General features: G+C 33.5%; 1 protein-coding gene across 8 annotated transcripts in view; it reads left to right on the plus strand.

The window, feature by feature from the left end:
* LRRIQ1 (leucine rich repeats and IQ motif containing 1) overlaps window positions 1-12,102 on the plus strand; it is a 110,392-nt gene that overhangs the window by 63,263 nt on the left and 35,027 nt on the right. For all 8 annotated transcript variants that reach the window (XR_004357260.1, XM_032688901.1, XM_032688900.1 and 5 more), the window contains one exon: window positions 1,979-2,080. Coding sequence is in view for 7 of the 8 variants with exons in the window: in XM_032688901.1 (XP_032544792.1) it covers window positions 1,979-2,080 (102 nt within the window). In the remaining variant the exon portion in view is untranslated. The remainder of the gene's footprint in view (window positions 1-1,978; window positions 2,081-12,102) is intronic.

Consider the following 12,102-nt stretch of genomic DNA (forward strand, 5'->3'; position numbering starts at 1 on the left):
AAAGTGAAAATATCTACAAGCCTGGTAATCCAGTTTGTGAATGAAGTGATCTCATTATCAGAATCATTCTATTCAACTACCTTTAAAACTAATGGAGCTAATAATTATTTTTTGTGCTTCCTGGATCATTTCATTAATTATTTCCCTCCCCACTTGCCACAATTCCTTCATTAGTCAAGCTTGTTGCTTTGTAAGAGATTAGCACCATTAAGAACATTCTGTCAACCACATGCTGCTGCAGTGTGGGCTGACCAAGAACACCGTAACATTTGGATGAGTTTTGTCAATACGTTATCTCTTGAAGTGCCACACCCCATTAGACAACTTCTCTGAGCTTAGAAGGCAAACTTACATACAATATGTCTGCATGTGTCAAGACAGCATTCTCTGGAAAAAGTTGAGCTTCTAGAATCCTTTTAAGTTCTATTAGTTTGTAGTTGAATTGTCTACTACAAATATAGAGTTCTAATCAAAACCAACTTTACAAATTTTTGTTAAAATTCATAAGAAGTTGCCTACCAACTTAACAGGACATTCTGATCCTTTATTTCTAGAAATAAGAAAACAAACAAACAAACAAGCTACTTACTTTGCTGCATTATTATAGATTCTCTTATGAACTCTCTAAATAAACACTAAAAAGGTCACGTAACAGGCTCAAAATGAAGCACTAGACATAAGTAGTCATTTAAATCTATTTTGTCTGAATGCTCGAGTCTTTCCATAACCTCTGTTTTCCTACTATGTCTGTTCTGGCATTGTCTCACATACTCATTTTTGCTACACTTGTATTCTCTGTGAAAATTTAGATCCTTCCCTTGCTATATCAACCTTCCTGATAAGCTCCACTACTTTTTTTCTCCTTGTTATTAATTTCTACCCTTTCAGACAATTTGTAGTCACCTTTGTAGACAGACTTCTTCGTTTGTCAGATATTGTCAAGGTGGATATATCTGCTTGGGCTATTGTCTTCTTTTAACCATGTCAAACATATTTCTTTTAGTTTTTCTTTGACTTTCTTTCTGTTACTCATGTTATCATGCTCAGTGACATACATACACAACCCTATATGCTTTTACTTGTCATTGTGCATCTGCTTTTGTTTCTATATTCTTTTCAGTCCCTTTTTTTTTTTTAATAACTGGCAGTTTATTCTGCACTGTGCTCAGAATTTTCACATTCCTTCTAATGCACTGTTTCCCTTAAGCTCCTACTTTCCTCCTATGCCAAGCAAACAGTTCTTAGTTCACTTCAGAAATAATGTGTGAGAATCACCTCTCCTGACTTGTGGGTTTTACATCAGTTTACCTTTTGTTAATTAAACTTTATATTTTTCTGCCAGTGTAGGAACATGTCTTATCTAGATTTATACAATTCTGTACTCATCTTTGCTTCTTTGCAAAGTTTTCAAAATAATAGTTAAGAAACGAATCAAGATTTCATATTTTGGCATATAGATGAATCTATAGACTTCTAGGGTATTTTTTTATTTCAGTTAGGATGGGACATGGAGGAAGACTAGATTATTATCTACAAGTTGAGCCAGAAAAAATAAACTACCTCCTTAATATTTTTTAGATATATATGTCTTGATTTAGACTGCTGAATAATTCTGGACCAAAGCTTTTGGAAATACTGCTTGGCATGCATCCTGTTAATATTTTTGCTTTAATTTCAAGCTTTAAAACTAGATTTTTTAAAAAATATTTTCTGCAAATGTATGCTTTAGAGTTTATTTTTAATTTGGAGATGAGCAAACTAAAAGATCAACAGTGTTAAAGTCCTGCACAATAGTGACTTTGATTCTCAGTTGCATGTGTATTTATATTGCTTTATTTAGAAAGTGTAATCCATTGTGAATATATAACCTACTTTTTAAGATATTTTCATTTATTAAGTGGCTAAAAGGTGAAAAATTGCTTGAAGGAATGAATGAGTCAGGTCTGACCTTTGATTTTAACTTGTTCTTGTCATCTAGACCCAGCTGTGCGCCTGGCGTTGTTCAAAAACAATGAAAATAAACATCTCCCTGTGAAATCACCAAGGAAGACACAGCCTATAAATGCTGGATACTTTGAAGGTATGAACAAGTATTTCACTTTATCCCAATGCATATAAGCATATGTATCTTGCAATCTTTTAAGCAAGCCTACTTGAAATGTAAAACATTATGCACAAATAGAAGAAAGCAGAAGTTTAATGTCCTTATCTGTTTCTGTGTATCTCAAGTTACAGCAGCAAAACATTTCAATTTCAATTCATTGTGGAGGGCAGAGGGTGCTCCTAGAGCTTAATTCATACGGAGCTGGAGCCTAACTTATTTATTTATCATTTTTATTATTAAATCTTCATCATAAAAAATGTCAAAGCATGTCACAGAGGTATAAAATACAAAGCTTTAGAATAAAATTTTATAAATGAAATATCTCTTTGAATTCATTTCATTGTCACCTTTTCTCAAGCTAGCCATTAATTCCTGACAATCCTTAATGTGTTTTTAGGAAGCTACTTTCATAGATATTCCCTAAAAAAACCCACTTGACATAAGATGAGGAAAGAAGCTTCAGCATGTAAATATAAAATTTGTTCTCAAAAAATATTTAAATACTGATGTAGCTCTTTCACTGTTGAAATTCATGCTCAAACTATCCTTGGTTTCTGTAAAAAGGTCCTTCTTAAGAAGATTATCATCTCCAGAGACATTGTTTGTATATATACTGTTTTGATTCCTTTTGCAACTCAATAATGTGCTCGGAAAGTCCTCACCTCTATCTTTTTATCTTTTTCAAAGACATAGTCATATGCTGCCTGATCTATTCTCAATTCTACAAAGTTACTGTGTTAACATTCACTGCATGAGGATAAAAATTAGAACATGTCTGAGACAGGTGTGAAATCAATCTCAATATACCTGAAGTGCGATTCAATCAATTAACCTAACTATATGAAAGCCCAGATTTGCCTAACATTCATAAGCCCATGCTCATATTTGTTTAGAAACATATCTTGGTGAATTCTGAAGAGGACATATTTTTGCACTATTATTGCCTTGTATCCAAGCATGAATTTACCTTGACTATAGATAGTCTGTGTATACTGTGACTGATTGAGCATTCCCACTGTTTCATGTACGTTCCTGTGGCACATGCTTATATATGTCAGAATGTATCATATGCTGAAGAAACAGGACGTGCAGAGTGCTTGCAAAACACTGGATGTCCAAGCCTATAAATAGTAGTGTGAATGTTCAAAACCATGTCAGAGATAAGCTTGTTTAAAAGTTCAGTACCCTAAAGTCAGTGTAGGTTTAGTTTAGCTTTCCTGCCTGGAGACATTTCGCTTCGTTTTTAAAAGCCAATGTATGCATACTGAAATTGCTTCTTAAATCTATGGAGAGTAGGTAACAAGGCAGATCAGATATCAAAAGGCAAGCACATTAGTGGCATTCTCGAGTATCTTTCATTTCAATGACCATTGTACTCCTTTGGCCAGCTAACAAACAGAGATTTTTTTCACCAGTCATGGATGCTCACATGCAATCTGCTGAACCTTCAATTCAGACAATACTATTCTGCTTGACCTAAATATAAAATTGTCCTTCTACCAGAGACGTTGCTACCTCAGATGCTATGTCCAGAAAATACTAGGTTGTGAATTAGAAGCAGAGTGCAACACAGAGCATTTATGTATGTGAGATACCATCAGACAGAACTAGGAGTTTCTAAATTTAGATTTGGATAACACTTTGCATGTTACCTACTACAGAGAAAAGCAGCTGCATGATAATTTCACAGAGGTGTGTTATCAGTTATTTCTTCCCTTGTTTCCCATTCCCCCTCTCTCACCTTTTGAGCATTTCTTCCTCTTTTGCATGGAATAGCTTTCTTTGGGTCTGTTCTGCAATGGGAGTTCTTTCTGTAATAAGGTAGTATGTTTTCACTCTGTATCCATAAATCTTGTGGATACCATATATTAAGGGAGAACACAGACCTGTCCTTTGCATGGTGGAAATAAACTTCCTCCATTCAAGCCCCTTAACCTTCACCAATTGGTAGTGAGTCCTTGGGTAGAAAATTTGAAGTCCAATCCATCTCCTTCATAAACAACTAAATAAAAAAAATTAAAAAGGCACATTCTATATATTCCTTCTTTATTTCTTTAAATTGGGAAATGGGGGGGAAGTCATATGATCAACAGCAAACCAGCAAGTACACATGTGTTATCTGTTAAATAACAGAATCACTGCTTTTGAAAGGGGATGCCCTAGGAAGTGAAACAATTAGAACAGTTTTAGATTTTCAAACTGGAACACATCATGGTAATGAATATTTAAGAAGTAATCTAGTTAAAATATATGATGAATTTCTTTTGTCTTTGTTATGTCTTTAGTTTTTGTGTAAAAGTACAAATAAGACAAAAAAGAATAAAAAGACATGAGGTATAAAACTAAAGAGTGAAAAGGAATGAGTTTAATATCTGATGCTTGTGTGTTCCTGAAATTATTATTCTGTTATAATTTACCTTCTCATTTTCCTCTTACAGAAGTTTTGGTAAGCTGATATGCAAAATGTTGGTAACAAATTTCAAAAATTTGTGCATAACTTTAATCCCATAGGATTATTCACATATCTCTAATTTGACATACACATTGTAGGAAAATACATTTTCAAAACTTGAGCAACATTTGTATCACAATAGCACACAAAAGTTAGTCAGAGCCCCTTTGTATTACACACTTCATCAACAGCATGAGGAAACATTGTTCTGACAGACAAGAGCTTACCATTTAAAAATACAAGGAACACGTGAAGGCACAAACCATGGGAATGTAATTCACTGCGTCTTAGTGGATATGTACATGTGTATACATGTGTATGTGTCAATACATATACATACAATACATGTGTTTCTGGTCACACAAATATATAAGCAAATACCATGAGTATAAGTAGGTATAATAATTCAATAAGCATAGCACTTAGGCCTTTTTATTTGTGTATTTTGAAAGGAAAGTAAATTATGAACGATTACTCTCTGTGTAATTACTAGTATCAAAATGCATTTTGTAATCCTAACACATTCTATCAGATGCTGTTTCAGATTTTTTAAAATTAATTTAATGCATGTGGTCATTGTATAATAGAGATTCATTACAACTATTTAAATAAGTAATATATTTGAGTCATGATTTTGTATTGTGACATTAACTTGAGTAGGCTGTAAAGTAAGCCACAGAATATGCAAGTGTAAATATGTATTTACTGTTTCTCGTAACAAACTATACCCTGATCAAAAACCTGAAGACAGATGAAAGCCTGACTTGATGTACTTTCACTTCTCATAATTTGCTGGATTTTTTCTGGGATTATGTATGTTACAGTGCTTTCTTTGGTATGTTTCCATCTCGATTGTTGAGTTTCAGTTAGTGCCAGGTACATGACAAACAAAATATGCCTGCTTTAATGAATATTCTGTTTTAATGAATATTCTTGGAGATTTTTTCGTGGTTTTTAGATGATGACATTTCAAAGATCTCAAACTCCTGGAAACTTTATAAGGAACACAGATAATTGACATAATTTCCTATTCTGCATCAAAACATATTTTTTAGAAAGCTTTATGACTGCTTCTTCTCTTTTTGTCTGGAGGCTGTTCCAGTTACTAATTTAACGTAAAATAGTCTTGATAATTTTGGATAGAGTAGATCAGGAATTGAATGAAGAATCTATCCTTGACTCCTTCTCTTGGACAGTTCCAATTAGTCCTGGCTGAACATGTAAGAGAGCATCTCTGCCATCTGTGGGTCTGTAATTACAAGATCTGTAATTTCATTTACATAGAGGAAGGATACTGATTTTTCCAGCCAACAGTGTGAATGCTTAGTCCCAGTACAGCAGCTCAAAACTAAAAAAGGAGCCCTAAGGCCTAACACATTGTTTTTACTATGAGCTTTGGGAACAGTATATGTCTTTTTGGGTCCTCTTTGATCCAGCTGCCTCAGCAGTTTTGGTGGGTTATCCAAATAATTTTTTTTCAGTGGAATGGGAAGCTGGATTCCAATCTGCAGTAGATCAGCTGAGAGTCTGATCAAACTATCCAAGTATTATTTGTGTATGATTCCCTTCATTTCACAGAATTTCATAGAATGTTCTCTACTTAATTTTGTAGGTTAGGTGATTTATTGGCATATATAGTATACCTATTTTTAGTCATATCCGTATCCATCAGTGGAGTGGAAACAGTGTACTGTGACTTCACCCAGAAACGTGCACAATGATTTATGCCTGGAACTTTAACTGTTTTAAAAATATGTTGGACTGTGTTGTCAAGATATGTTTGCTGTAGTTTGGGAACCTGTAGTTCTAATTGGCAGTACTGTATTTCCTGTCATTTTATGCTCATTGGTGACTAAAGAAAATGTAATGGATATAATGTTAAGACAGATTTCATCAATACAAATTTGATAATGAATAGGTTATGCTTTCTCAGGTGGCTTTTAATTACAGCAGTATTTATTCATTTCTGTTTAAATTGTCAGTAGAAATAACATTTATTTTTCAAGAATAAGAGGTAAAATGAGCTTGTGATTATGTCATATGATTGGAAGATAAATATCAAGGAATCTATTTAGTCATCTGTTTTCCAGCTGATAGTTATATATAATTATGAAACTCCTTGTAAAGTGAAAAAATTTGCAAAAAATTCTTATATATTATTATTACTAGCAATAATTAAAAATCCAAATGGGAGACTTCAGAAAGTGGTACTTTAAGGTTATCTTTTTAGTTAATTTTGTGAGTTCATTAAAATATTGTTACATGATGATCAACCTAGTTTCCTAGATTTTCTATATTACAAAATATGAATACATTGAAGAAAAGGTATTCAATAGAATTTATATTTATTCAAATCACTGATACTTTTAAATATCTGTGTGACAGTTAAGAGAAGGTACTGAGACTGTAATTCTAACACTCACCTTTTTACAGGCTTTAAATGTTTTGATGTTTGTTATTTAAGAGCATTTAAAAAGACAATGAACTATAACTAATAATTTGTGTTACTGTTTTCACCTTTTAGAAATTATCTATTTTCAATGGCATCATCTCCCAGGGATAGCATTGTTTGTAAACATCCATTTCTAAATTAAGTCATCTTTTATTGAACTGTGGTCTGTAAAGGATTAATAACCACATTTGAAATCTGACTTACTGCAGTTCTATGACTTGAATTGCCATATTTACATTAAAATCTAATTATTACATATCTCCCAGACTTTAAATTTGTATGCCACATTAGGGAAGAAGTTTCTAAACCATACAACACTGACAAAAATGACAGAATAATGCGTTTTCAGAGAATATAAGATCTGTCCTGACATGTGATGAAAATGTGTTGCAGGAACCTGTATTGTGGAAGGGGATCTGTCTTTTAAAATCAGAATTCTGTGGCTTTGTTTCTTATTATTTAGTTTGAGCTCGCACAACAGAACTCTTGCACTGAAATATTTTCTCATTTTAAGGAATTAATGGCTCTCCACCAGCCCTTAAACATGTAAAATGAGTAGGTTACTTGTGTCCAGTACATCCAAAAAGAGCCAGGATAAAATAAACATAAGGAGTTGGATATCTTGGAAAAAATCTGTCATGGGTTTGGGTTAATCATCTCCAGAAGAAATTCAACTTGATGCCTGAAATGTAAGACTTCTTGGAGAAAGCAGTAAAGCCTGAGGCAGTGTTGATCTGAAGGACTGCTCTCCATGGGTCAGAGCTGCTCTGCTGGCAGAGTGCAAACCCAGTTCACAGCAGCGGTACACTGAAAAGTTGTAAAAGACTGCAGGGGCCTTACAGTGCACGCACTCAAGCTTTGGTTACATACTTCTAGTGGCCCAGTTTCTTATTATAAAATAAAACCGAAAAATAAAATCTGTGCCTAATTTTCTAGCCTCCTGTCCATCAATGATAGTGTAGGATTTTTTCAGTATTTGTGGAATGAAGCGATCCTGAAATTATGTTAAAAATAAATATGTAAAACATCATTTATGTGTGTTTATGCAGTGCACTTCAGTGTCAGAATATTTATAAATGCTCTAGCCATATGGCATTTTTATTAATATTCTTGTTTTTTACATTCAATTACAAAACCTAAGCAAAGCAAAACAAAACAAAAAGAATCATCTATTCGCTTGAAGTTCCTGAACAGTAGGTACTTGCCATGTATACATACCAACTTACTGTTATGGATTTTCACTGTGATTCTAGTCTTCAGGATTCACGAATTCATGTTAAAGGTTTCTGACCACAGATTTCACCTGCCTGTGTACTATCTCTTTGTTCTTGACTCTGCTATTTTGCAGACTGTTGTAATTTGTGGTGTTACAAGGATTCTTTTAGTGCATCAGCTTAGTGGTATCTAAGCTAGCAAGCATGATTTTCCAGCAAACTTGCAAATCTAGGATTTTATACCATGTATAGGGAGTTACCTGTCCTTTCGTAACATAGTAATTTACCTGTTTTTACCAGCCTAAAAGGAACTGCACTTAAGAAAAAAAATCTTACTGTTCTTTTGTTAATAACTACCCAGTGATGACTTCAGTAGGAATGAGATTTCACCCAAAATGTCTTCAGAATTGAAAACTATTTTTTCTCCTTGTTGAATAAGATGACATAATAGCTCAGATAGTTTTATTTCCATCTTCTGAGATTCTACCTTTCTTTTTTCTCCTTTCCTTGTTATTTTATGTCCAAAATATATGTAGTGTAGGTATCTGCATCTCAGCAATGTACAGGTAAGCAAGTTGATGCCACAATGAGATCCACAGCTTTTAATACTGCATAAGACAATCATTTTAGATTAATAGATCCCGGAGTACCAAAGCATTTCAAATCCTTTTTCATTTGACCATTCAGTGACCTGATAACTATTTCCTGTCCCTAAGTAAGGTCGTGACCCAGGTCTTAGAGTGCAAAAGACAGATAATTTTAGCAACAAGTTAAATCCAAAAGGATTTGGTTGGAGGGGGTAAGGGAGAATAGGTTTGGCTAAATTCCTCTAAAATAAAGTATTACAGCACTTGGATTTAGCATGTCTAGTTAAAACTAATTGTTGAATTTGTTGCTGTCTGTTTGGATGCCTGGGGAACTGTAGTCAATATTGGTGTGGTTTGTTTATTTGCTTTGCATTTACTGAGCAGTACCCAATATTCTTCTTTACACTTCAAAAAACCAATTGCTAATAAAGAGGTCATTAAATGTGCATTTTCAGATATATTCAAAGCATTTTCCAAAGTGAGTGTTTCAAGCATTGAAATCATATTGCTATGCAAATAGTGTTTTAACATAGGCTACCGAAAGTGGAGACTCTGTGTCTGTAAAAGTATCATGAATGTTACATTGCACAAATGTTCCTCTTGCAAAAGAATTTCCATTTAGTATGATGCTATGAATAAGGAATATAATGCATCCTTAGAAATATTTTATGGGTACACATCTTGCTTCAGCTAGAATACATGACACATTTTAAGTCACAATTAAAGAAATGTTTCCTTTAGCTATAGATTTTAAAGCAATAACTCTGCATTATTTTAGACACTTTCAGAGATTAATTAAAGGAAGCCCTTCATACCAGAGCTTTTAATTAATTTGAAAATGTAATTGATTAAACTTCACTTTAAAGGATTTTTTTTCCTATTCTGTAATGGGAACTATGGTGTTACGAAGAATTAATACTATCAATGAGGTCAGAGATCTACAGCATTCCAGAGAGGCCATTTTCATGAGTGTAATGTTAAACACACATTGAAGTATCCTTCTGTTTTTATAACTAATGATGTTATTGTTCAGATGCATCATATATTTTGGTAGTGTACAACATTTTTCAAGCAAAATATTAAGATAAGACTCTAAAATTGAAATATAGATATTCAAAATTTCATGCTGTTCAATACTAACAGCAAAATTCTATACCTTTTACAATTTTCATGTAATCTAGAATATTTAATGTGTGGTAAACATAGATGATTTTACAAGGGATTGCAAGTTACTCAAATATTTTAATGAAAATGTAAACTATGCAGTGATGTCTGCGTAACTTTTATGCTGTTATTTCTATAATGTGCATCTTGCAACTTCATAACTTTGTAGTTCAATTCTTATCAAAACATGTTAGCAGTTGCTTGAAATTCATAGGTTTGTGCTGGTTTGATGCATGCACTGCAGATATTTTATCTGTGATATACTTGTGAGTACAAAAAAGGTAGAAATAGTGAATTTTTCGGTTACACAGATAGATAGATAGATAGGTGATAGATAGATAGATAGATAGATAGATAGATAGATAGATAGATAGATTAGATAGATAGATAGATAGATATGGGGGTTTTTTTCTCATATTCCCAAGATGGGCTGCAGAGATAATGTTTTTGAATAAAATTTTGTTTATGTGACATTCTAGAATAGTTCTTTCTTTGCAGGTTTATTGTCATGTTACCAATCCAACATGGTTGTAATTTCATAAATTACCACATTTGTAGAATCTTGTAGTAACCCAGTCCAGACAATGAGATAAAGAAATCCAAGTACCCAGACAAAAGAACTTCACTTTTGCAATCGTCATTAAACAAGTATATTATGAATGACTGATTTTTTTAATGGTTTCTAAATGCACATTGAGTATCAGGCTTACTAAGACCCTGACGGTGAAAAGACATTTCCCTAAGGCACTTGCATGCTTTTTATTTTCTAATAAGAAGCAAGCTCAGCAGTTTTCTTTTATGAAGAGACCAAGGATATCTCTTGTCAAGGATAGAATTTGACTTTTAAAAAGGAGTAATTTAAACTCTACTCTGTGTTTTTAAGTTAAGTGTACTGAGTATTTGCTTTAGTACCTGATATATATTTTGTAATTGAGAAATTAGCAGTGAATGTAAAAAGAAAGGAAGCTATGTGCTACTAAGCCAGAAAGTTCTGATTTAACCTACCAATGACCTGGCTTTGTTTGTTCAGATGACAGTTCTAAAAGTGTGCAGAGAATATTCCCTTTTAATACAGTTATTTGCCGCAAGCCGTGACCTCACTGCCTGTCAGGGAGCAGGTCTGAATTGGCCCTTTCTCTGATATCGTGACATTGCTTCTGTTGCCTCGATTGTGACCTCTGATTGCATGATACCCCTGAGAGTTCAATTTAATAAGCGTGACTCCTGACTCTTAGCCAGGTCTGCCTTCTTAGGTTTTGTCAGAGTCTACTTGTAGTCTGCTCTACATACACTAAAATACTACATGGGATGTCATCATACTATGTGAGCTGTGTGCACTGTATTCAAAATTCTCTTTTAAACATCTTTCATTTATTGCAAATGAAAATGTTTATAAAATCCTTCTTGGAATAAATTTTAGAAGTTGCTTCTTCCACATATATTGCTGCTTGGGATTTTTGGGGTTTACACCTTTGTATAAATAGTTACTATTATTTCACTATATTACTAAGCATGTGTGTTATCCATGCATCATACTAATTTCTTGCTTTGAAATTTGTTTTATTTCCCCTATGAGAGTGTTACATATTTCTGTGACTTCCCATCAGCAGTATGTTTGTTCATTATAGAAATAGTAGGGCCAAATCTCTTTTTCTTAGTGCATAATTAATACAGTCACACAAGACAGTATTGATGAGCACCCAGAACACTGTAAGATGTAGTTATCCAGGACCAGTCAGGTGAAAGCTGAAGAATCTCTTTGGAATCCAGGAGAAGGTGAGTAGAATTAAGACTTTTTAAATACCATTGAAAATAAGGTATCCTTGTTTTAGTGGTGATTTTGCTATATCATTGCATTCTTTTCTCCTCTTTTCCTCCTCTTCTAGCCAGAATGCTAAAGAAGAGTCTGTTCTGAGACCTGGATGCCTTGAGGGTGGTGATGCTATTCAGATATTTCTCCAGTTTTAGTACCCCTTGATGCATTCACTGAACCACAATATGGAGAAGTTCAAAGATTTGAAAGAGAATTTCAAGAACTGTGGTACAAGTTACAGACGAGTTTCTGTATTTACTTACATGCATTTTCTGTATTCTCATTGCAAATATGTATACATTTTTCTAGCCTCTCT

Source organism: Chiroxiphia lanceolata, chromosome 5 (genome assembly GCF_009829145.1).
Source record: "Chiroxiphia lanceolata isolate bChiLan1 chromosome 5, bChiLan1.pri, whole genome shotgun sequence".
Classification (NCBI taxonomy): domain Eukaryota; kingdom Metazoa; phylum Chordata; class Aves; order Passeriformes; family Pipridae; genus Chiroxiphia; species Chiroxiphia lanceolata.